A 27718-nucleotide genomic window follows, 5' to 3' on the forward strand; every position below is an offset into this window, starting at 1 on the left:
GAAACATTCTAGAAAGTAATACTTTTCTATAATTGTTTACCACCATTGCAAAATGCAATAAAACATCTTCAGCATCTCTTTTTTGAAATTTAGAAGGACCAAATGTCAGTCAGATGGCTTTGCTATGTGAACTATTTCCTTGAGGTTACTGCATTGAAATAGTGCTATGTTTGAGACCAGCATTGTTATCTAATCATCAATGCCAAGTGTTGTCTAGTCAGTGTTACGGTACTGCAATAGTTCAACTTGAAAAAATATGCTACCAAATGATATTTCAAAACAGAGTATTGCAGAACTTGTTATATAACCATTATGATAAAACAGAAATTTTAGTTTCACTCTTATAAACTTGTGTAACTTCCACATTTGGATTTCATCTTTAGTCTCTCCCCAGCCCCCATTTTGAATAAAATCTTTGAAGTAACAAGTTGGTCAGAATTTTACGTATTCAATCTGAGTTTTAATGTGGTCATATATTTCCATTCATTTTCAAATTCTATATTATCTCAATCAAATTTCAATTAACCAGTATTTGTCTCATCTATAGTTGAGTTGAATTTTGACCTAACACTTGCTTATTTTTCCTGGAATGAAATTTCTTTCCACATTAATAATATTATATGCACAGGCTCCAAAAACTGATAAATAACTTAAAACTGTATTTTTTTTTCTTATGCTGAAGTTTAAACTCAGGGCTTCATGCTCACTCAGCTGACACCATGTGAACCATGTCTCTAGGCTGGCCTTCTCTGGTTACTTTGGAGATACAATCTTGAGGATTTTTCTGCCCCAGCTGGCACTGAGCCACAATCTTCTAGATCTTAGATTCCTAAACAGGTAGGCTTATACCATGAACCACCAATGCTTTGCTCTTTTCTAAATTTTTAGTAACAGTTTGCACTGTTTTGTTTTTGTACACCATTTGAAAATTTCTATGTATATATTTCTTCTATGTATGTATTTAATTATTAACACTAATGAATCCAGAAAAGTTGTTTTCTAATCAAAATTATACTAATTTCATTTGCTAAAGGATTTTGTTTTACTAGTTTGTTGAACTATTTGATAGTGCACATTAATTGTACCAAGAAAATTCATTATGCTATTTCCATAATGCATATAATTTACTTTCATCCAATTCACCTCTCTATTATTTTCTGAGAATTTCTTTATAATGCTGACGCTTGTTATTGCTGAGGTAGATGTATTCTGATGCCTCATAAGGCCAAAATTAAATAATGTTTTCTGAAAGCTGCAGAGGCCACTATCTTGCAGAAGTAGGAGAGGAGAGATAACCTCCCTTCAAGTTTCTCACAGAGAACTGATAACTCTGCCCCACCAATAATCACTAGGAAGGTTTCTCCCACATTGCCCCAGAGTGGAAATGCCACAAAAGTTTCTTTCTTTTAGGCAGGGAAGTAAAAACTTGGCTAAAATCTTTTCATGGTTTATAGCCCAGCCATCATGAAGTCTGCCATAATTCTGTAGCTTAATAGTCTACCTATGGGCCAGGAGGACGGTGAAAGAGAGGTGCCTAGAGCAGGTTTGTAAGGGAATGTTTAGGAGTTGGGAGCAAGAAGCGGAGTATCCTCTAAACTCCTCAGACCAAGATGTAGCCTGATGAATTCCTTCTGTCTCTGGAGGAGTCTAGATTTCTTAACCAAGAGATTCAGAATAAAGAAACAATTAGGGAAATAGGGACAGAACCAGTTGGGACCTCAAACTATGATTCAGATTCTTCAGGGATAAGCCTTATATATAATATATATTATGCAATGTATTATATAATTATTACATATAATTATATAACATGTTACATTATATTTTATATTACATAATTATATATTATGATATAATATGCGATATATAATAATATACAATAGTGTATAAGATAAAGTTTTCTATACAGACATGCCAGTAGAATAATAGTACACTCAAACAGTATACAGAAACAAAATAAACCTTATATCCTGAAAGTTTCAAAAGTATTCTCTTGCCAGGTGATGGTGGTTCACACACCTTTAATCCTAACTATTTAGGAGGCTGAGATTGGGAACTGGGCTAGCCCAACCTGACACTGGGTGCAGTGGTGCAAGCTGTATGGAAATTGACAGAGAAGATCATGGTTCCGGGATAGCCTAGGCAGAGAAGTCCATGAAACTTCACCTCAATGGAAAGATGCTGGATATGATTACATACATCTGTCATCTGAGCTGTAATAGGAAGCCTAAAATAGGGGGACTGAAGTCCTGACATGAGCCTGGACTTCAAGAATCAAGACCTTATTTTAAAAATAACCGGCATAAAACCAGGATGGGAGGTATGGTTCAGCAGTACAGGCCTTTCCTATCAAGACAAAGCCCTTATTTCAAACGCTAGTATCACCAAACTAAATTTTTAAAAAAGTGCTCTTTTTTACAATTCAAATAAACTGCAGGCTAATTAACAATCAGTGAGCCATTTCCTTATTCATTTGATCTTGATTTTTCTTGTGTAATGTTAGTGCAAGCAACCGGCATTTTGATAGAACAAGCTGGAGATGACCTACAGTATGAGAGGGCACAAGATGACAAGCCTGGGGGTCCCAGGAGCCTGGAAGCAGGGGATCAAAAGGCCTGATTCCCAATACTACTGAGCCAGATCTTGCTCTTTCTTCTAGGAAATTGGCAAGGAAAAACCCTGAGCCACATACGATAGAGATGAACTCTTATTTTTTTTTTTTTAGCATCAATTCATTTTATTTTATTTTATTTTTATTGTAAAGATACTATACAGAGGGTTACAGTTACATGAATAAGGTAATGAGTACACTTCCTATTAAGCATTGTTACCCCCTCCATTGTTTTCCCCCTAACATGCCTTCCCTCCCTACTCCCTACCTTCCCCGAGGTTCTTTTTTTTTTTTTGATTGTGATTAAGTGATTACATAATTTCCCAAATTTCACAGTATTGTGGAATAATGATGCTCATTTAAAGTCACAAGTTCTTTCTAACATTCCTGGAGCAAATTGTCTATCACAGTCTGTAACATATAACGGTGTTCACATGTTATACACCACACATGTGATCAGCAGCATGGGGATATTTAGTAGTGGTTCGACCAGATGAGTGGGAGTTCTTTGTTTCTTAAGTCCTGTTAGTTTTGTCATATCACCTAACATTTTGGATTTAGCATCCACTTATCAGGGAGACCATGTACCATTTGTCTCTTTGCTCTTGGCTTACCTCACTCAACATGATTCCTTCTAGCTCCATCCATTTCCCTGCAAATGCCATTATTTTGTCATTTCTAATGGCTGCATAATATTCCATTGTGTATAGATACCACAGTTTTGGATCCATTCATCTGTGGTGGGGCATCTGGGTTGTTTCCATATCCTAGCTATTGTTAACAGTGCTGCAATAAACATGGAGGTGCACGTGTCCTTGTATATTAGTTCCTGTTGTTAAGGGCAGATGCCTAGAAGTGGTATGACTGGGTCGTAAGGGAGGCCAATCTTTAGCTTTCTAAGAACCCTCCAGACTGCTTTCCAAAGTGGTTGTATAAGTGTACATTCCCACCAGCAGTGTAATATGGTTCCTCTTTCTCCACATCCCCTCCAGCATTTGTCGTTGGCTGATTTGTGGATGTGGAACATTCTGACTGGGGTAAGGTGGTATCTCAAGGTTGTCTTTATTTGAATTTCCTTTAACACCAGGGATGATGAACATTTCCTCATGTGTTTCTTTGCCATTTTTATTTCTTCATCTGAGAAGTCCCTCTTTAGCTCCCTTGCCCATTTAGTAATTGGTTTGTTAGGTTTGGGAGGGATTAGTTTCTTGAGTTCCCTATATATACTGGATGTTAACCCCTTGTCTGATATATTGCTGGTAAATATTTTTTCCCAATTAATTGGTTGTCTTTCTAGCTTGGTTGCGATAGATTTAGCTGTGCAGAAGCTTTTTATTTTAAGGTAGTCCCATTTGTCGAATCTCTCTCCAATTTGTTGTGACCCTGGGACTCTGTTCAGGAAGTTCCTTCCTGTGCCTATTAGTTCAAGTGTCTCTCCTACTCCGTCCTGCAGTAGTTTCAGAGATTCAGGTTTCATGTTAACGTCTTTAATCCATTTTGAGTTGATGTTGGTGCATGGTGATAGGCTGGGGTCCACTTTTAGTTTTCTGCATGTGGCTGCCCAGTTTTCCCAGCACCAGCGGTTGAAGAGGCTGTGTTTCTTCCATTGTATGTCTTTGGCTCCTTTGTCGAATATCAGCTGGCTGTAGGCCTGTGGATTTATTTCTGGATCTTCTATTCTGTTCCATTGGTCTTCGGGTCTGTTTTTGTGCCAGTACCATGCTGTCTTTGTTATTATAGCTCTGTAGTAGAGTTTGAAGTTCGGCATGGATAGCCCTCCCATATTGTCTTTGTCCCCTAGAATTGTTTTGACTATTCTAGGTCTTTTGTTGTTCCATATGAATTTTTGGACTGTTTTCAGTATTTCAGTGATGTACATCATTGGGATTTTAATAGGAATTGCATTGAATTTGTATATTGATTTTGGAAGTATTACCATCTTTACTATATTAAGTGGGCCTATCCAAGAGCATGGGAGGTCTTTCCATTTCCTAGTGTCTTCTGCAATTTCTTTCTTTAACTTTTTATAGTTTTCATTAAATAGTTCTTTTACATCTTTGGTTAGGTTAATTCCTAAATATTTTATTTTTTGGGAGGTTATTGTGAATGGGGTTGCTCCCTTTATTTCCCTCTCTTCTTGTACATCGTCAGTATACAGTGTACAGGAAGGCAACTGATTTTTGTGGGTTTATTTTGTATCCTGCTACTTTGCCGAAGTGATTTATGATTTCTAAGAGTTTGGGGATGGAGTTTTTGGGATCATGAAGGTATAGTATCATGCAAAAAGGGATAGTTTAACTTCTTCTTTCCCTATGCAGATCCCTTTAATGTCTTTTTCTTGCCTTATTGACCTGGCTAAGGGTTCCAGGACTATACTGAAGAGGAGTGGAGACAGTGGGCATCCTTGCCTTGTTCCTGATTTTAGGAGAATTGCTTGTAGCTTTTCCCCATTAAGTATAATATTGGCTTTTATTGTTTTTAGAAATGTTCCTTCTATTCCTATTTTCTCCAGAGGTTTAGCATGAATGAATGTTGAATTTTATCAAAGGCCTTTTCTGCATCTGTGGTGATAATCATGTGATTCTTGACCTTGGCTCTGTTGATGTGTTGGATTACATTTATTGACTTGCGTATGTTAAACCATCCTTGCATCTCTGGAATGAAGCCTACCTGGTCATAGTGTATGATTTTTTTAATGTGTTTCTGGATTCTGTTAGCTAGAATCTTGTTAAGGATCTTTGCATCTGTGTTCATCAAGGAAATTGGCCTGTGATTCTCCTTTTTGGTTGGGTCTTTGCCTGGTTTGGGGATGAGTGTGATATTGGCTTCGTAGAATGAGTCTGGGATAGCTCCCTCCTTCTCTGTTTCTCTGAAGAGCTTGAGGAGTATGGGTATTAGTTCTTCTTTGAAGGTCTTACAGAATTCTGCTGTGAATCCATCTGGGTCCTGGGCTTTTTTTGTTGGAAGACTTTTGATAGCTTCCTGTAAGATATGAACTCTTATTCAAAGACCAAGTGTCATCTACCTATGTTGCTCAAAGAAGTTTGAACCAAAAATTTGGAGCAATGAGGACAGAAAGGAGATGTGAGGAGATTGTGAACAGGCAATTTTAGACATACATTCTCACACAAAACAGATTCCAATTCTGGGTAGCCCACATAACAGGAAGCAGAAGGTGCAATGGGAGGAACACTTAGTGATATGAGTGGACTTTGGACCATAAAAAGTACTTATAATGATGAAATGCATTCATTTACCTACATGATGCATTATTACAAACCTAGTGACTTAAAGAGATGCCCAGTTATTATTCTGTAAAAATGGCTGATTTATCTGCTCAGGGTCTCACAAGGCTTCTGTCTCCAGGTGTAAGCAAACTTATTCTCCTGAAACTCAAAGTCTTCTTCTAAATTCATCCAGGTTGTTGGCAAAATTCAATTTTCTCTTAAAACTCTGTCCAAATAGTAGGTCCTTATTTTCCACAATCAGAATAAAGAAATTTGTTTGTGAGTTATTTTCAATGGTATACATCTTAATTTCATCCCTTGAGAAGCAAAGACAGGAACACTGAGGATGTGAGAACAGCCTGGGTTACAAAGTAAGACACTATCTGAAATAACAACAAAAAGACCCCTTTGCATTAGCTATAGCCAGACTTAAAAGGCTCAGGGCCTGAGCCTAGAGTATTTCCTTATTAAAAGTGAACTGATTTTGGAACCCTAATTATACTTTCAAAATCTTTTAGTGATACCTATATAAACATTTACTAATGAGAGGAAGGTATATGTAGGTATAGTAGATACATGAAACTGCATAATCTTAGAATCCCATTGTAAGAAGCATGTATGACATGATTGGCTGGGCAGATAAAAATTTAAAAATAAAACAAAGTACAGGTACTGTTTATTTCCATTCCTGGCCGCTCCAAAGACAGAAGGAGGGCCAAAGGGACAGTGTGAAGTATTTATTGATGAACCAGGCTGAAGGAAGTAGACAGGTGTTCTAGGTGCTGCTTGCAGCAGAATGAATGACTAACCATCCACATTTTGAAAGAGTCTGAGGCTTAAAAGAACAGAGAAGTAGCTATAAATTAGAGTTTGGAAAGTAAGCTGCAATTCTGTGGTCTACGGCAAGTTTCCTATGCCACTGAAAGATGACACTGAACTGGCAATGAGGAAGCAGTTCACTAATAGTCTAGAGACAAGTTTTATGAATGAGAGTGACACAGCACTCTGTTAAACACAGCTTTTGCAGGAAATTAGGCCAAATTAACATAGTAATTTGTACTATTCACTTACCACATAAGCCTACGATTCTCACAAACATCCATTAATCAAAAATCTCTCATGAAAAGGTTGACTTGTACCATGAACTAATATCAACTCAAAGTGGATCAAAGACTTCAACATCAGCCAAGAAAATTTGAAATTATTGCAAAAGGAAGTAGGAGAAACACTAGAACTCATAGGCATAGGCAGAAACTTCTTAAAAAGAGCCCCAGAGGCATAGCAGATAGGAGAGACATTTGACAAACGGGACTACATCAAAATAAAAAGTTTCTGCACAGCAAAGGACATAGTTACTAAACTAGAAAGACAGCCAACAGACTGGAAGATCTTTACCAGCAGCACATCAGACAATGGCCTAATATCCCACATATACAAACTGCTCAAGAAAGTAACCCTTCCCAAAGCTAAGAAACTAATGACTAAATGGGCAAAGGAGCTAAGGAGAGACTTCTCAGAAGAAGAGGTAAGAATGGCAAAACAGACAAACAAACTACAAAAGAACACACATGAAGAGATGCTCATCATCCTTGGCTATAAAGGAAATACAAATCAAAAACAACTCTAAGATTTCATCTCACCCCAGTTGGATTGGCCAACATTGTGAATTCAAACAACAATAAATGCTGGCGAGGATATGGGGAGAAAAGAACCCTATTGAACTACTGGTGGGATTGTGAATTAGTACAACCACTCTGGTCAGCAGTCTGGAGCTTCATAAAAAAATAACAACAACAACAAACTAAACATGGCTCTTCTCTATGATAACACTCCTGGGCATCAACCCAGAATATCACTAGCCAGGATTCCATAAAGACACATGCACATTCATGTTCATTGCTGCATGATTCACAATATCCAAGTTATGGAAACAGCCCAGATGCCCCACTGTATGTGAGTGGATCCAAAAAATGTAATACCTATAAACACTGGCATTTTATATAACCATTAGAGTACACGCTATACCACAGAAGGAGCCTTCACTATGTTGCCACTTGCAGGGAAATGGATGGATATACAACAAATCATGTTAACTAAGGTAACCTAAGCTCAGAGAGAGAAACAGCATGTTTTCTCTCATATGTGGAATCTAGATCTAAAATACATGATAAACTATAGAGATGTCTAGGCATCAACATTTTTGTGAGACCAATGGAGAATACTTTTACAAGTGCCACTATTTGGTCTTGCTCTTAAAGAAACTGATGTGTATATTCCTGGGACTCAGTGACAACAACTTGCTTTTTGTTGTGATGGTTACAACTGAAAATGATGATCATTTTTTGTGAGGGGCCAAGTGAGATGACCTGAATCCTGTATGAATTCTTCCCCTCCCTGAGACAGTACTGTATTGTCAACCCAGCTCCAGTGGTTCAAGTACATGGGCTTAAGTTTTATTCTTGAAAATGCACTGAGGTTAGGTTCCTGCCTGCTCACTTCTGGGGCCCTGCTCTCTCAAACCCACTGGAGTGTTTTTCTTTCTCTGGTGGGAGGACCAGTTGGCCGAATGTTATTTTTCTATGTCAGCACTTTAGATGTCCTCTGACAAGATTTTAGCCTTAATCTAAGGATCACATAAGGAGGGGTTCATCTGATGGCTTTTGACCTCTTCAGATTCGTCCCATGCAATTATGGAATTAGTGACAAGTAAAAAAAAAAAAAAGAAAGAAAGGAATACAAAGGCACATTTGATCATACAAAATATTTATCAAAATGAACTCCAGGAAATGAAGAGGTTTTTTTTTTCTCTTTTGTGGTTTTTCTTTTCTTTTTGTTCTGTTTGTTCTTTATCTGTCTTTGAGAGTATAAAGGGAAGCACAGAAATGGAGGGACAAAAGGTGAACAAATGTAGCAATGGTATTCACTGGATACTATGTTAAAATGAACTATATAACTTGTAGGTGGGAAGGGGGGGGCACTGGGGGAGCGAAAGAGAAGAGGGAGGGATGGAGGTAACGTTGTCCAAAAGGAAATATACTCTTTACCTGACTTACGTAACTGTAACCCCTATGTACATCACTTTCATAATAATAAAAAAATTAAAGAAAGAAAAGGTTGACTAGTTTGAAACCAAAAAAATCAGAGGCATTAATAACTATCCCTTTAAAGGAGGTCACAATTTAATTTTCCTGGAATAACAGAAATACCTTTCATGAACTGAGTTTATTATGATAATACAGACTTCCATTTTTAACCACAATCTATGCAGTGTCCATCTTAAAGGCATTAAATAGCCATTTTCAAGGTTAGATTTGAAACAAAATTTTCTGCACTTAATAATTATATAAACCAAAGTCAATAAACCAGGTTTCTACCTAAAGTATTTTTTCTTACCCAGCAATAAATCTTTGAAAAGATTTGTTATGGAAAAAATAATTTAACCACATCAACATAAATATGAGAGAATGGGGAGAGAGAGGGGAAGCGATAGTGCCCAGATTCCTGGGATAAGTATGGGCAGGGTGGGGGTGGGGAGGTGCACAATGAGGGAAATGGAGAGAATTAAAGATAGCACTAATAAACAACATTATGAAAACAAAGGCCTATTTTTGAAATTTTAAAGTTTACTGTGAAATACATTCTAGGGGATAAAAGAAGATGATGCAGGTAATAAGAGTCAGTACAGGATATTCTAATAAGTGAGGGAGCTTCTTGCTGCATTCTTAGTAAAGGGCATGGAATCCTTAGTTTAGAGGCTATGGGCACTAAAGAATTTAAGTTCACTTGTGATAGTTCAAGTCCTATTGGTGCCCCCTCAACTTTCTACTTCACATCAGCAAACCTATTAAAAAACCCCCACTTTCTCAGAGCCAGGAAGACATTCAAAATCATGCAAGACTACCTCCTTTCACTGCTGTGCCCATCCCAACCACAGTAAAAGCCAAGCCAGCTTCCTTTTTTTGTTCTCTCAAGTCCTTTTTTCAGACATAGTTGGGAACCTGTCATAGTCTCTCTAGGGAACTTTGTTCATGTGGATATAGATGGTCTCCAACTTACAATGGCTCTACTTAGGATTTTTCAATTTTGTGACTGCCCAAAATAATATAAGTTTAGTAGAAACTACTTGAAAGTTGATCTGTGGCTAAGCTACCGCTATGTGGTCTGATCCTCTCTCATGATGTTGGCCAGTGGCAGACAGCCACAACTCCTAGCCAGCCACTGATCAGCCATGCAATTATGAGGGGCAACATCTGATACTTTATGTGTGCTGTATGGCCAGTGTGCTTTAGATACATGTATTTAATAAAGTGTATGAGCTATCTGCAGGTTATTATAAAATTGGCTCTGTTAGATAATTTTGCCTATGTTTATGGAAACTAATGTGCATGTTCTGAGCATGTTTGAGGGAGGCCAGGTTGGACTGGGAATGTAGCTCACTGACAGTATGTGCTAAGTATGTGCAAAACTCAAAGTTCAATCTATAGCTCCAAAAAGAAAACAAACAACAAACGAAAGAAGGAAAAGTAAAGAAAAAGATGTGTAATAGAAATAACATGTGCTTCAACTTAATAACAGTTTCAACTCATGATGGGTTTATTATGAAATAACTCCATCCTAAATTTGAGAGCTTTTGTACAATAAACTTTCCTATATTCTCTTCTAATGTGTGTGTGTGTGTGCATGCAAATCATTGGTCTTGCTCTCCAAACTTAATTTTGGGTGAGACTTAACCCACTTCTGCAAGGCTAACACCATACCAAAGAAACCACTACTGGGCAAGTTAGGATGGCTTGTTTTACACAGAAATCTGTTCTCTATAGGAGTACTGATCAGTAAGGATTTGATAAGGTGTTAAGAATTTCAATTACAACAACGGCCTATCTTATGATTTCTTTTTTTTTTTTTTTTTTGGGTCCGGTCATGGGGCCTGAACTCTGGGCCTGGGCACTGTCCCTCAGCTCTTCAGCTCAAGGCTAGCTCTACCACTTGAGCCACAGCGCCACTTCTGGCTTTTTTCTTTTTGCTTATGTGGTGCTGAGGAATCGAACCCAGGGCCTCTGGCATGCAAGGCATGCGTTGTACCACTGAGCCACCTTCCCAGACCTCTAATGATTTCTTATTCTTTGGATGAGAGTTCTTATTCTCTGGGTCGGAAAGCTGACCCAAGCCAGGGTAACCACTATTCTAGCCTCGATTTTAATACTCTAGAAGCAGAATCTAGTGCTTCCTCAAGTTCGGAGGCTACAGAATGTGAATCTGGAAGCTGTCTGTGGGTTTCCTTCATTAGTGTAGGAAAGGGATATTGGTGCTGAGAGAAGCTCACAGAGTGGGGTAGCTATTTAAGAGAGTCCTAGCAGTATTAGACAAAAGATACTGTTGTCCCCAGAGGGCACCACATAGTTCCACTTTTGCCTTAATGAGTTTCAGTTACCATTCTATCACAACCCGTCACTATTAATTTTCTTCTGATATCAATAATAGAGTTGATCATGGTAGTAGTTAATCTTAGACCTTTGTAGGCAGAAGCAGGATGAATGAGAATTCAAAGTGGGCTACATAGTGAGAACTTGACTTCGAAAAAAAATTAATTTTGTTGAATTCCCTTAAAATACCAGATGAAAAATTAGAAATGAATTGCCTATGGTGGAGTATGATTACATGGTAGTAGAGACAATTACTTTTATTCAAGGCCAGTCTAGATAAAGCTAGTGAGATCCTATCTCAAAAAGTAATACATCTGGGTGCTGATGACTCACACCTATAGTCCCTTGAACATAAATACAAAGTATTATAGGTTCAGTACTCTATGTTTGTTTATGCCAGTGTGTATGTCTATTGGGGGACAGCAAGCAAGAGGATACAATGTGTTCACTCATTTCTAAGGAGATCCAGCATCCAAAAAATAGGCTGAAGTCATCAATCATTACTTGATCTGGTCCCAATTTCTATTTATTCAGTAGATTCAAGGGATAATTTGGCATAGAAATTTTTAGTCTCAATTAAGAGGCTCTGTGTATCTGAAAATTTATATAAAAATGAAATTTATAAAACTCAAAAACAATAAAATGAAAGCAGCTGGATATGACTTTTGAAAGAATACCGCAATAAGTTATTGCTAAATATTTAAAGTTAGAACTCTCACTATTATAGACAAAGTTTTGATACTGTGCACTGATTGCCTCTAATACCCTCACTCATCTTGCCAAATGCCATAAACATTGCTCAATGTCAGTTGTAGCATAGTGTTCATCAGTCTCCATTCTCAGACCGTATACTCACAGAACTTTATATAGAAAAGTCTTCATTTTAAAAACAACAAATTCTTTTTTTTTTAATATTATTTTATTTTATTTGAGAACATACTGTACAGAGGGGCTACAATTACATGGGCAGGATAATGCATACATTTCTTACCAAGCATTGCAGCTTCCTCCTTTGTTTACCCTTCACCTCCCTTCCCAGCCTCCCCCCGCCCCCCACCCAATTATACCCCCCTCCACCCCACCGACATTGTAAAGCTGGTTTTGACATGACATTTTGTACTTCTCATTGTTGCAACAGGTCCACCTGAATCCTTAAACGACTTGTTTGCCCCCATCTCCTCCACATGTTATACTGACATCAAATATAGTGAAAGCGGGGGTTACACTGTGGGGGAGGGACATACAAAGCAACAAAGAAATAATCTTATAAATGCGTTAGAAACATATGCATGAAAGAAACGAAAACATTAAAATACATATTTAAGGGTTCATTTTCCTAACATCACATTATCTGACCTTTTCTGCTTGACTCATACCTATACTAGATATTGCAAATAAGGGAAACCATGGGACCTATGCTTCTTTGGGCCTGGCTTACTTCACTTAATATAATTTTTTCCAAGCCTTTCCATTTCCTAACAAATGGGGAAATGTCATTCTTTCTGATGGAGGCATAGAATTCCATTGTGTATATATACCACATTTTCTTGATCCATTCATCTACTGAGGGGCATCTGGGTTGGTTCCATATCTTAGCTATGGTAAATAATGCTGCAATAAACATAGTTGTGCTGGTAGCTTTAGTGTGGTCTTGTTTGTAAACATTTGGGTAAATGCCCAAAAGTGGGATTGCTGGATCATAGGAGAGATCTATGTGAAGTCTTTTGAGGAACCTCCATACTGCTTTCCAAAGTGGTTGAACAAGTTTACATTCCCACCAACAATGAAGTAAGGTTCCTTTCTGTCCACATCCCCTCCAGCATCTGTTGTTGTTAGAGTTCTTGATTTTTGCTGTTCTAACTGGAGTGAGGTGATATCTCAATGTTGGTTTTTTTTTTTTTTTTTTTTGCCGGTCATGGGGGCCTGAACTCTGGGCCTGGGCGCTGTCCCTGAGCTCTTCAGCTCAAGGCTAGTGCTCTACCACTGGAGCCACAGCGCCACTTCCGGCTTTTTCTGTTTATGTGGTGCTGAGAAATCGAACCCAGGGCCTCATGCTTGCAAGGCATGCACTCTACCGCTGAGCTACCTTCCCAGCCCATCTCAATGTTGTTTTGATTTGCATTTCTTTTATGGCTAGGGATGTTGAACATTTCTTCATGTGTCTATTGGCCATCCTTCTTTCTTCTTCAGAGAAGCTTCTCTTTAAGTCTTTCGCCCACTTATTTATTGGGCAGTTGTTTCTTTGAGGATTTGTTATTGGGTGGTTTAATTTTTTGAGTTCCAAGTATATTTTAGATATGAGACCCTTGTCCGTTTTATGGCTAGTAAAGATCTTCTCCCAATCGGTGGGCTTTCTATTGATCTTGCTAGCTATGTCATTTGCCCTGCAGAAGCTCTGCAACCTTATGCAATCCCATTTGTCCAACCTTTCTTTGATTTGTTGTGCTTCCGGGTCTCTATTCAGAAAATTTCGGCCTGAGCCAAGGAGACCTAAGGTTTCTCCTATTCCATCCTGTAATGATTTTAGAGTGTCTGCTTTGAGTTCAAGGTCTTTGATCCATTTGGAGTTGATTCTGGTGCAGGGTGATATATAAGGATCTAGCTTTAGTTTTCTACATGTAGTTAACCAATTTTGCCAGCACCATTTACTGAAGAGGCTGTCTTTCTTCCATTCTATTGTTTTAGCTTCCTTATCGAAGATTAGATGGCTATAGGTCTGTAGGTTCATTTCTGGGTTTTCAATTCTATTCCATTGGTCCTGAGGTCTGTTCTTATGCCAATACCAAGCTGTTTTGATTACTATGGCTTTATAGTAGAGTTTGAAATTTGGTATTGATATTCCTCCAGCAGTGTTCTTTCCGTTGAGGAGCGTTTTTGCTATTTGGGGTCTTTTATTGTTCCATATGAATTTTTGGATTGCCTCTTCTATTTCCTTGAAGAATGAGGGTGGAATTTTGATAGGTATCGCGTTGAATTTGTAGATAGCCTTGGGAAGTATTGCCATTTTCACGATGTTAATCTTGCCAATCCAGGAGCATGGGAGGTTTTGCCATTTTTTAAGTTCTGTGTTGATTTCCTTTTTCAAGATTTTAAAGTTTTCATCATAGAGGTCCTTCACTTCTTTGGTTAAGTTAATTCCTAGGTATTTTATTTTTTGTGGGGCTATTACAAATGGAGTTGCTTTCCTAATTTCAGCCACACTTTTCTCATTGTTGGCATATAGAAAAGCCATTGATTAAAAATATGGAACGCTTCACGAATTTGCGTGTCATCCTTGCGCAGGGGCCATGCTAATCTTCTCTGTATTGTTCCAATTTTAGTATATGTGCTGCCGAAGCGAACACCAACAAATTCTTTTGATAAACATTAAACACGCACTATGCTTCATTAAATACTTTGCATTTGAGAGGAGACTGGATTCTATACTACTGTAATTGGATCAAGAACTCTATATTCCTTGTAATCTTTGTACCTGTAATACTTTGTACCTGTCTTAATCCATTATATGAGGCTATAACAGAATATCAGAGATTGAGTAATTTATCAAAACCCAGAAATTTAGAGCTGAGGATGTAGCTTATTAGTATAGTGCCTGTTCAGCAAGTGCAAGTGTGCAAGGCCCTAAATTCAATCCTCAGCACTATTCTCTCTCTCTCTCTCTCTCTCTCTCTCTCCATCCCCCCCCCCCCTCTCAGCCTTAGGGAGGCTAAGGTAGGATGATACAGGTTACACTACATAGCAAGTTCCAGTTCCAAGCCTGGGCTACAGACTGAGACTCTCCACTCTCTCAAAAAGAACATAAATTGGGCACCAGTGACTAGAGCTCAATCCTATAATCCTAGTTACTCAGGAGGCTGAGATTGGGGATTGATGTTAGAAGCCAGAATGGATAAATCCCTAAGACTCTTCAGTTAATCAGCAAAAAGCTGAAAGAGGGAGGTGTGATCAAATGGTAGAGCATTAGTTGTGAACTGAAAAAGCCAAGTAAGAGTATGAGACCCAGAGTAAGCCCCAGTACCAGCACACACACACAAAAGTAAGACAAAAGTCAAACCAAATTAAATCAACCTAAAGCTAAGCAAAAAGAACAGAAATTTATCTTTTCCCAGTTCTGGAGGCTAGGAGGTCTAGATCAAGGTATGTGCATCTGATGAGGGCCTTCTTTGCTATGTCATAACATGCTGAAATGCATCACATGGAGGAGAGATAATCCACCCACAGATAGCATCCATTCATGAAGGTAGGGCTCTCAAAAATGTAACCATCTTCTAAGGGTTATATCTCAATAGTGTTGAATTGAGGATTAAGATTCCCAAAGTAGTAGTTAAGTCTATGTATAAATCAAAATAGTGATTTATGTCCTATCTGAACATTATGGTCTTAAAACCTTACACCAGTCAGATCATTTTTACTGATATAACTACTTCCAAATATTAATTTAAATAAAAACTTTTCTCTGCACTGCTACTCTTAAAATTCATAATTTTTGTAAGAATACAAACTACAGAAGATCTTCTATCAAATAACTTTTAACTCCATGATAATTATCCTACCATTGTTTTGTACAAATATAAGTGATATACTTGGATTTTTATAAGCCTAAAACTGTAAGTTAGCTAAACTTAATGGGCTTACTATAGTGAAATTTGCTAAACACTAATTGGTAGTATTAAAGAAAATCAATTTTTTCATCTGTTCAGAGTAAATCTAAAAACATTGATTGGCATAGTTATTTTACTCCTGGAAGTCTAGTCTAAGGAAATATTCTAATATAAATTCACATACTTATAAATTTACTTAAACTCACAGGAATGCTATACAGAACATAACATTTTACAAGTAATTATACATAATTATACAAGTAATTACTTGTGAGAGAAATATGATATAAAACTGCACAATCTGATTATGTCTGAGCAAAATATTATCCAAAAGTGTACACACCCAAGTAAAATCAACTCTCAAACTTTTAAGTGTTCTTTTGTTCTGCTAACTTACCTGAAAGAAAAAGCTCTACCAGTTACATTACTACATTGTAGTAGTTAACATTGTTTAAGATATTCTCCTCATTCAACTGCTTAATTGCAGTGGAGTGCAATAGAGTAAAAATACTTGTTCCTAGAGTATATGAGATGTGTGAAACCTGAGTCCTCAAAGTAGGAGGTGAGCCAGAAGTATGGTTTAAGGAAGCACTCTGTTCTTGGACCAGGTCTACCTGTAACATTTTTTTAATACTTTTTTTAATTGTAAAAATACTGTACAGAGGGGTTACAGTTACATGAGCAAGGTAATGAGTACATTTCCTATCAAGCATTGTTACCTCCTCCTTTTTTTTTCTCCAACCATCCCTTCCCTCCCACCTCACAACTACACTCCTCCATTAAACGGCCTCCGCTATCCCCCCACCTAAATTGTAAAGTTCGGTTTTTCAACATAGTGTCTTGTGCATCTCGTTACCTGTATCCTTATTTAAGCATTTTATTTTTTCCCTTCCCCTCTCCAAATTAGAGAAATATATATACGAGATGCAGTGCACCGATATCAAATACAGTGAAAACAGGGGTTATACCGTGGGGGAGGAATATACAAAGAAACAAAAAAATCACATAGTACATTATAAATACATTAGAAACAATGGCAAGAAAGAAAAAACCACTTATGTCCCTATCTTGGAGTTCATTTTGCTTAACATCATCTTATCTGGTCATATGTACATAGCTTTTGACCTCTTCTGCTTGTCCCAGACATATACTAGTTATTGCGAATAAGGGAAACCATGGGACCTATGTTTCTTTGGGCCTGGCTTACTTTTCTGCCATTCTGAATTGGGACAAAACTATTTGGCAGTATATAAAAGTCTGTACTTTTAAAGCATGTACACCAAGCAAACAATTTATCCTTCCATATCCACAAGAAATGATGTGCTTATCAAAAAAGGCAACCTATATATACATGTATATATACTTAAAACTGCTTCTGAAGGTAATATACTCTGAACCAGAGAATGCATCATCATCTGAATGTTTTTCACTTTAAAAGTTCATAAACTTCTAACTTTAAAAGCTAGTAAACTTCTAACTTCTTATTTCTTAGTTTAAGCTAGTAAACTTCTAACTTCTTATTTCTTAGTTTAAACTAGATTCAAAATAATTTTTCCTGATGACAACCATTTAACTTCCTCATATACATTAAGCCAGGCAAAAAACAAGACAAGTTCATGTAAAACACTTCTAACTTAAAAAAAAAAAAATACAGTTCCCACATCTAAAACTTACTGTTCGTGGAAATCCAGCATTGGTGGCTCAAATCGTATGGGCCTGCAATTACCCCGGTACAGAGATATACTGTAAAGAAAAAGACAAAGTGTAAAAATCAATCCTCTAATTCTCCAAACTAGTTAAGCACTTGACTTCTACCATGAGAAAGTATGTTTGAGAAAGGTGAGATCTAAGGGCTGGGAAGGTGACTCAGTGGTAGAGTAGTTGCCTGGCATGTACAAAACCCTAATTTTGCTTCCCAGCTCTGTAAAAGAGAGAGAAATATAAATGATAAATAAGTGCTCTTGAGGATATGGGGGGAAAGGAATCCTCATATGCTGCTGGTGGGAAGGCAAACTAGTATACTGGAAATCAGCATGGAAGTTCATTAAAAAAAAAACTAAACTAAAAATAAGTAAGGTGCTGACGGCTCATTTCAGTCATCTCAGCTACATAAAAGGCTGAGACCAGGCAGATGTGGTAAACCTAGCCTGGTAGACCAGGCCAGCTTGGGTAAAAAAGTTCATGAGACTCAATGAAAGAAGTTGGATGTAGTGGTGTTTATCATTCCAGTTACCTTGGAAAGCCTAAAACAGGAAGAGGTCCAGGCATATACCTGGGCAAAACAGCAAGACTCTACACCAGAATAACAAATACAGAAAGGGCTGGAGGCATGCATGACTCAAATGTAGAGTGCTTACTTAGCAAGTGTGAGACTCTGAGTTCAAATTTTAGTATGGGGATGGGGAGGAGGCCTATTACCTTGCTATACTCATTCTCTGGCAAGTATTCCAAGGATGATGATTCAACATACAAGAGAGACACCTGAATACTCATGTTAATCATACCATTATTCACAGTAGTCAAGCCCTGGAAAGCAGCCTAAGTGCCCAATAACTGATGAATAGATAAAGTATGGCAGATATGTCAGTGTGAGATTATGCAACAACAAGAAGAATGAAATTACAATGTCTGTAAGAAAATGGAGATCATCAAATGGTAAAAGAAAAAAGGTAAATACTACATTTTTCATTCATTTGCAGACTATAGGTATAAAATGATGATGATGATGGGGCATGAGTGTAAAAGGTCTTGGGGGGGATCAGCAGGTGAGAGAAGGGGGAAGGATGCTAAAATATTATTTGGGAACACGAAAATGATTGAAGACTACTTTCTGACTTCAAACTAAGGAACAACTAGAGATACAAGATACGAGATACGAAAAGTTCTTTGGAAAATGGTCTACACTGCTTGGCTGATTGGCAGATTGAATATGGTAACTTTGGTTAGCAGGCAACTACCAAATGAAACATATAAGACTTTTTCTTAGGGCTCTAGGAATTCATTCAAGCTAGAAATTTTAATGTAAAAATCAAAGTCACAAACAATTTAAAGTTGTTCCAAATCTGACTTTTATTACAGAGACAGCTAAGTAAACAATGGCTTAAGAGAAATTAGTGAGAACATATAATCTCCTATAATACATTTTAATTCATTATTGTTTTTAGATAAAAGTCTCACTATGTAGCCCTGGCCTCAAACTCAGAGCTTCCTACCTCAACCTCATAAATGCTGGGATTACAGGTATGCATGCCTGATTCCTTACATTTTAATTTTAATGTTGCATTTCTCTAATAACTAATAATGTTAACAGCTATTCATTTATTTATTGTTCGAGACAGCCTTACATATATTTTTCCCTGTCTCTTACTTTTCCTATTTTTAATGATTATCTAGAAGAGCAGAAGTTTTTAATTTCGATTAAGTGCAATTTATCATTTTCTCTTATGAACTATATTTATCATGTTCCTTATGAACTTGAGACAAGTTCATCCAGTTTACAAATAATTTCACTAAGTGACTTAACATTTTACTCTAAGGGTTTATGCTTCCAGTTTTAAAGTTAGGCTTGTTTTTTTTTTTTTTGTTGTTGTTGTCTTTTGGGTCCGGTCGTGGGGCCTGAACTCTGGTTCTGGGCGCTGTCCCTCAGCTCTTCAGCTCAAGGCTAGCACTCTACCCCTTGAGCCACAACGCCACTTCCGGCTTTTTTCTTTTTGCTTATGTGGTGCTGAGGAATCGAACCCAGGGCATCAGGCATGCAAGGCAAGCGCTCTACCACTGAGCCACCTTCCCAGCCCAGGCTTATTATGTTTTAAGTTAATTTTGGTGTATGTGTGAGTTAAGAATTAAAATTCTTTTGCTTTGTTTTTTAAATTAGGTCTTCAAAACAAGTGGCTTAAGAGTATCTTCCAATTTGTCTATTCTTGTCAAAACTTGTTTATGCTTAGTGTTATACCTGCTGATAAATATAAAAATTAAAACAAGTCCAGGTTTGTAGAGCTTCACCAGCAATCTAGACCAAAATTAATTCCGAATGCCTGATCCTACCATATGAGCAGGATATATTCAGAGCTTGAGAAAAGGAAGTGGTGGGTGCAGAGACAGTATGATTAGTTATGGCTCATGTCTGTCATAATTGAGCACTTGTATATTTATTAACCTAAACTCAGTCACTCAGGATAGGTTACTGTCTACTGATGCATAAAATCAGGTTACAGGTCACTCTGAAAAACAAAACAAAACTTGATTATTCTATTCAAGATGCTTATCATTTCCATATACACTTGAAAACTGGTATTTAAAAATTTTAATTATAAGAATTTCTTTTTATCATTATATTTTTACCTTTTTGGTGGTCTTCATTCTTTTGTTAGAATTTTTACTTATTATGATCTGTCTACCTTTCTTTTTTTTTCTCTAGCTACCTTTCTTAAATGCGTCTTTGCTAGTCATAAATGTTCTGGCTTTATCTAAGAATATTTATGTTGAGTATAGTATTCTAGGTTGGCAATTTTTCCTTTTGATAGTTTAAAGATGTCATTTATTGATTTTTGGTGTTTATTTGGGTCAGATGAAGAACTAGTAGTCCTTATGTGTAATTTTCTCCTTGGCTACAATTATCACTGTTTTTCATGAATTTGAAGATTTTTGTGGTTGAGTGTGGTTTTGTGTTATTCTTGTTTTGGAATTATCAAAATGCTTTTGACAGTCCCCCTGTTCCTAGAAACTTCATTATACATATGTTAATATTGTTTACTATTATTGTACCAGGGTTTGTTCATTCTTTTTCTACTCATTCCCTCCATCCCACCTTCAGTTTGGATTACTTCTGTTAAAATATATATTCAAATTCACTGAGCTTTTTTTTCCCTTTCTCAAATGTCTAAGTTGTTGTTACCTATTCAGTGACACTCTCATTCCCAAAACACTATTTTTCAACTCCCGAGGTTTCATTGGTCCTTTTTATTCATTATGTTTATATTTTCTTTTAAGTAACTGAAAAATGTAGAATAGATGTGTTACATTTCCTGTGGAGACTAAGCATACTTTGCTGCCATGCCACTAGCCACTCAAGCCTTTGTAGCATAGATGGTATGGAAAATAATGTCTGCCTAGGTTCACTGCCAAACCTACCGGGAACAGCTCTATTGAGAGCAGGAGGAAATGTGAACTCCTGCCATGTTCATCTGTCAAGCCCTCTGAAACAGTTCTTCAACAAGTCAGAGAGCTGTGGAAGAGGATGGGAGCAGTCCCTAAGCTTGAATGTTATGGCTTCCACTGCTTTGTTGTTGTTTTTTAAAAAATCAAATTTAGGTAGATTTTATTGAATGTTACTTGATTATTAAAGTCATTTGAACAACACCCAGAGACTGATTATCTTTGCTAATTTTGACCAGTTTACTAAGGCATGTCTCAGTAACAAGCTCCATTGCTCCTCAAGCTCATTTTTAAAAAGGAAATGTTTTTTTGAATAAAGGGTGAATAAGTTTACTTAAAGTTTACCAACAGCAATAGCAATATACCAATAAAATATATCAATCTGTTGCTATAATTTATTACAGAGAAAATCATTTCCTTAAACTCACTTTTGAAAGTTGTCATCAACTTACTATACTGACTTTAAGATTTATGGGTAGGCTAGGAGCCAGTGGCTCACACCTATAATCTTAGTTCATCAGGAGGCTGACATCTGAGGATCAAGTCAGCCTAGGCAAGGAAGTTCATGAGACTCTTATCTCCAATTGACCACCACCAAAGAGTCAGAAGTGGAGCTGTGGCTAACATGTTAGAATGCTAGCCTTGAGCACAATAGCTCAGGCCCTGAGTTCAAACCCCAGGACTGGCACACATACCCACAAAAAATTATGGAAGTATTATCATTTCTTTTTGAACATGTCACTTGTGCTCCACAAAAAAAAAAGCAAGTATAAACTCAAAAGAAATCTTGAAAAATAAACCAGCTTTTTCACAAAATGTAAAACGTCAGTCAAACTTCAACTGTTAACAAATTTCACTTGTCATTAAGAAATGGCAAGTTAGAGTAGGTAACACCGTTCAAAAAGAAATTACTCGTTACTTTATTTATGTAACTGCAACCCCTCTGTACATCAGCTTTACAAATAAAGGAGGAGGCAAAAATGTTGGATAAGAAATGTACTCGTTATCTTGCAGAGGGGAAGGGGAAACAATGAGAAGGCAACAATGCTTGATAAGAAATGAACTCGTTATCTTGCCCATGTAAATGTAACTCCTCTGTGCGGTATTCTCACAATAATTAAAAAAAAAAAGAAATGTACTCATTACCTTGCTCATGTAACTATAATCCCTCTGTATAGTATTTTCACAATAAAAACAACAACAAACAAAAAGAAAATGGCAAGTTCTGGATTTAACTACAATCTTACAACTACAATGCTTACAGTTTTTTACATGATTGATTACAAGTTATCATAGGCAACTGAAATGGTCGTCTTTAATAATAAGGAAATTATCGAATTAAGTCAATTATAAGTAATCTCTGCCACTTTAAGAAGTATTTTCCAGGCTGGGAAGGTGGCTCAGTGGTAGAGTGCTTGCCTTGCATTCATGAGGCCCTGGGTTCAATTCCTCAGCACCACATAAGCAAAAAGAAAAAAACCGGAAGTGGCACTGTGGCTCAAGTGGTAGAGCGCTGGCCTTGAGCTGAAGAGCTGAGGGACAGCGCCCAGGTCCAGAGTTCAGGCCCCACGACCGGACCCCCCCCACCAAAAAAAAAAAAGAAAGAAAGAAAGAAAGAAATTATAAAATTGAGTCAATTATAAGGAATCTCAGCTACTTTAAGAAGTATTTTCCAGGCTGGGAAGGTGGCTCAGTGGTAGACGTGCTTGTCTTGCATGCATGAGGCCTACGGTTCCATTCCTCAGCACCACATAAACACAAAAAGCCTTAAGTGGCGCTGTGACTCAAGTGGTATCGCGCTAGCCTTGAGCTGAAGAGCTGAGGGACAGCGCCCAGGTCTAGAGTTCAAGCCCCACGACTGACCAAAAAAAAAAAAAAAGTATTTTCCAAGAAATGGTGTGGTGGCACATGCCTGCAATCCCAGTACGTAGGGGGCAAAGACAGGAAGATTATAAATTGGAAGCCAGCCTAGGCTTCATAGCAAAACCCTGCCTCAAAAAACCTAAAACCCAGCTGGGCGCTGGTGGCTCTGCCTGTAATCCTAGCTCCTCAGGAGGACTGTAGTTCAAAGCCAGTCTAGTCAGGTAAGCCTTAGATTCTTATCTCCAATAAATACCAAAAAGCCATATGATGCTCTGTGGTTCAAGTGGTAGAGTGCTACCATTGAGCAAACAAAGCCCAGGAACAGCATCCTGACCCTGAGTTCAAATTCCAGGATTGGCAACAACAACAACAAAAATCCCCAAAACAAAAAAACCCAAAACAAAAAAACTCCCTAAAAGTCCCCAACTCCAAACAAAAAAATATATTACCCAATCCAAGATTTTGTCTTAGGGATACTTTCTTGGCTATATATACCTTAATTTCCAGCACTTATAACAATAGTATCAACACTACTCTCAATGTAAAACTTTATTGTCTGAAATGCTCTTCCCTAAGATTTTCATATGATAAGCTTATATGCATCAGCTCAAAGAGGCCTTCCCCAACATCCAATCTAAGAAGCAATGAAAGTTTCTCTATCACATACCTCTCTAATTGCTATTTTATTTATTTACTACCTATGGTCTATTTTCTTCATAGAATATATGCTACACCAACCATCAAAGGAGTCTAAACTATGTTGCCAATCCAACCCTGTGGTAGTTCTGAAATATAAGCAGAAACTATGATATTACTTTCTTCAAGAGATAGGATTTAAAAAATGATGGTGTATTACTTCTAAGACTCAATTAAAACAGGCCTTGTGATTCCTCATTGTTCTTTTGGATCACGTGCTCTAGGGGACATTAGCTGCCATATTATAAAAAGGTAAGCAGCTCTAAGGAGAGTTCTACATGTAAAGTAAGGCATTTTAACATCAGCCAACAAGGAATATGTATGTCAGGTAATATGTACATTTCTTTTTGGACAAGGTCACCCTTTCTTTTGATCTCTCCCAGTTTTTCCCTACCATCCCCACCCATAAGTTGTATAGTTCATATTCAACTTATTATCTACTGCATATCACAGCCCTATTTGTTCAGACTTTGTCCCTCATTTCTGTGTCTCCCTTTCCCCACCCCCAAAGACAGATAAATGAACAAACAGAACAAAAAGAAAAGAAAAACTATTCTTTCCATTTTCTGGAGTTAATTTCGATAAATATTTTATATGATCAGATGCACATAGGTATGGTGCTTTTGTGTTCCTCTCCTAAGAGTATTCTCCATTGTCTCATGTGTTGATGCCTAGAGATCTCTATAGTTTATCATGTATTTTAGATCTAGATTCCACATATGAGAGAAAACATGCTGTTTCTCTCTCTTGGGTTACCTTAGTTAACATGATTTGTGTAGATCCATCCATTTCCCTGCAAGTGGCAACATAGTGAAGGCTCCTTCTGTGGTATAGCATGTACTCTAATGGTTATATAAAATGCCAGTGTTTATAAGTATTACATTTTTTGGATCCACTCACATACAGTGGGGCATCTGGGCTGTTTCCATAACTTGGATATTGTGAATCATGCAGCAATGAACATGAATGTGCATGTGTCTTTATGGAATCCTGGCTAGTGATATTCTGGGTTGATGCCCAGGAGTGTTATCATAGAGAAGAGCCATGTTTAGTTTGTTGTTGTTGTTATTTTTTTATGAAGCTCCAGACTGCTGACCAGAGTGGTTGTACTAATTCACAATCCCACCAATAGTTCAATAGGGTTCTTTTCTCCCCATATCCTCGCCAGCATTTATTGTTGTTTGAATTCACAATGTTGGCCAATCCAACTGGGGTGAGATGAAATCTTAGAGTTGTTTTTGATTTGTATTTCCTTTATAGCCAAGGATGATGAGCATCTCTTCATGTGTGTTCTTTTGTAGTTTGTTTGTCTGTTTTGCCATTCTTACCTCTTCTTCTGAGAAGTCTCTCCTTAGCTCCTTTGCCCATTTAGTCATTAGTTTCTTAGCTTTGGGAAGGGTTACTTTCTTGAGCAGTTTGTATATGTGGGATATTAGGCCATTGTCTGATGTGCTGCTGGTAAAGATCTTCCAGTCTGTTGGCTGTCTTTCTAGTTTAGTAACTATGTCCTTTGCTGTGCAGAAACTTTTTATTTTGATGTAGTCCCGTTTGTCAAGTGTCTCTCCTATCTGCTATGCCTCTGGGGCTCTTTTTAAGAAGTTTCTGCCTATGCCTATGAGTTCTAGTGTTTCTCCTACTTCCTTTTGCAATAATTTCAAATTTTCTGGACTGATGTTGAAGTCTTTAATCCACTTTGAGTTGATATTAGTGCATGGTGACAGACAGGAATCCACTTTTAGTTTTCTGTATATGGATGTCCAGTTTTCTCAACATTAATGATTGAAGAGGCTATCTTTTTTTTCTACTGCATATTTTTGGCTCCCCTATCAAATATCAGATAACTGTAAATATATGATTTTAGTTCCACGTCTTCTAGTCTGCTCCGTTGATTTTCGGGTTTATTTTTTGTACCAATACCAAACTGTTTTTGTTATAGCTCTGTAGCAGAGTTTGATACCACTAACACTGCTGTTTTGTTTTTTCCGTCCGACCTGGGCTTTGGCTATTCAAAGTCTTTCATTGTTCCATATGAATTTTTAGATTAATTTCTCTATCTAGATAAAGACTGTCATTGGGATTTTTATGGAGACTGAATTAAATCTGTAGACCATTTTTGACAATATGGCCATTTTCACAATATTAATTCTACCTATCCATGAACATGGAAGGTCTTTTCATTTCTTAATGTTATCTTCTATTTCTTTCTTCAAATTTTTACAGTTTTCACTATAAAGGACAGAGATTTTTTTTTTCTTAATACTACACACTGGCAAGAACAGAAATCAAGTGTCCTCATTCCTAATTAACTAATGATGATGATACCATCCACAAAGGCTGGCTTCATGTCACAAAATATTAGACTAGAACTAGTATCTATTATAGTGGCTCTCAGGTCAAATGAATGGATAGACTTCTATATGCACATCCTCTATCATCTATGGAGAGTATACCTTTTAAAAGAAAACATTTAAATGTACTTGCTAAATATACTTTTTTAAAAATTAGAAAAGCTAGGCTAGGCATCGGTGGCTCACACTTGTAGTCCTAGCTACTCAGGCAGCTGAGATTTGTGAATCATGGTTCAAAACTAACCTAATTAGTAAAGTCTGTGAGAATTTTACCTCCAATTAACCACCAGAAAATTCAAGCAGAGCTGTGACTCAAGTGGTAGAACATCAGCCTTGAGCACAAAAGCTTACCAACAGCATCTAGGACCTGAGTTTAAGTTCAAGGACCAGAATGAATGCGTGTGCCTACGTGCATGTGGGTAACACACATGTACACACACACACAGACCCACACAAAGATAAGCTAGAAGATAGGAGTTAAAAAATATACTGTCTTTATTTTTCATCCATAATCCTAGGTCTGTGAAAGAAACAGCTCCTGCCTTTGTAAAATGTCCTAGAAGCAAGTAGAATCTGGCTTATCCCCAAAGCATATGGCTAAAGAGAGGTAAGGGGAACCAAATAGTAGGCAGACCCAATATCAGTGCCATCCAAGCTACTACCTACAGAATCATGTGAGCAAGTGTTCCAATATAAACTCCCTGAACAAGTTACATTTAGGTTAGGTTTCAGACATCATGTATAGGCAGTATGAGATAGGATAAGGCTGAACCTATTGTCAAAGGATACCATGTAGACTACACAAGTGGAGGATATAGGAACTGAGACTGATGCAGAAATGCCATATGTCTAAAAAAAAAGCATCTATCTCAGTCATCTCTAATGGACAGGGATGCCCAAAAGAAGAAACCAGTTGGGCCAGTAAATCCAGGAGTAAAGAGACAAATTCTGGTGTCAGAATCCCTTTCACCTTGGCTTGTGGACTGTTTTGATAATGATACCAGGCATCATATAGAGTACATGTGCTTTAAGTATCTTGACCCTTTCAGGCTTACAACACAATTATAATATCCTCTTCAAATATACTGGTTTCTTTCACAAAGTGACTTGCATTTTGTCATGTCTTTAATATATGCTAATAATGACTTCTCAAGTTCTCTCAGTCATGACAACTTTCCTCATACCTCAAGTATCTTCCCTACTTTTCCTTTACGACTATTCCCCTCGACATTTCTTTTTAGGATTTTAATTATTTTTATTAATATACTTTTAACAACAGCACACATTTACAAAGAACGTGAGTGCATTATTTAAAACTGCATTGAAAGAGAATTCAGTATTAGTCTAATTTTTTTCTGAAGCCATGAGGAAAAACTACTTTGGAAATTTTTCAAACTTACAAATTCTTGGAAGCATAACACAGTACAAATGAAAAATGCTAATACTGAACCTAAACCACACTGAAGGAGAACAATATCTTTCATCTAATTTTATAGGAATAATTTCAAATGTAAAGAAAAGATTTCTGGAAAATTATTTTTAAAGTTTTTCATTGTTTATAATTTCTCAATATATATTATATATTATGTTATAATATATAATATATAATCACTAAAAACTTTAATGCTGGACCTGAAATCACATCAAATTGTTGCTGGCTTAATTGTATGTATACACACACACAAAGACATATATAATGGAGATGTATATTTGAAGTTTTTCATTACATAATTTCTGGAATACACAAAATCAACCATACCTTCCCATTCAGGAGCACTGCTCAAACACTGAGTCA

General features: G+C 37.1%; 1 protein-coding gene and 1 non-coding gene across 2 annotated transcripts in view; both read right to left on the bottom strand.

Annotated features, from left to right (window-relative positions):
- The window catches only part of Tmem131 (transmembrane protein 131), a 192035-nt gene that overhangs the window by 91428 nt on the left and 72889 nt on the right, over window positions 1-27718 (bottom strand). Inside the window, exon 4 of the mRNA XM_069988476.1 lies at window positions 17537-17605. Within this exon, the coding sequence (XP_069844577.1) occupies window positions 17537-17605 (69 nt within the window). The remainder of the gene's footprint in view (window positions 1-17536; window positions 17606-27718) is intronic.
- On the bottom strand, window positions 14499-14605 carry LOC138804399 (U6 spliceosomal RNA). The gene has a single exon (XR_011365233.1). It is a non-coding gene; the product is annotated as a U6 spliceosomal RNA (small nuclear RNA).

Source organism: Dipodomys merriami, unplaced genomic scaffold, assembly GCF_024711535.1.
Source record: "Dipodomys merriami isolate MVZ:Mamm:240054 unplaced genomic scaffold, mDipMer1.0.p SCAF_36, whole genome shotgun sequence".
NCBI lineage: Eukaryota > Metazoa > Chordata > Mammalia > Rodentia > Heteromyidae > Dipodomys > Dipodomys merriami.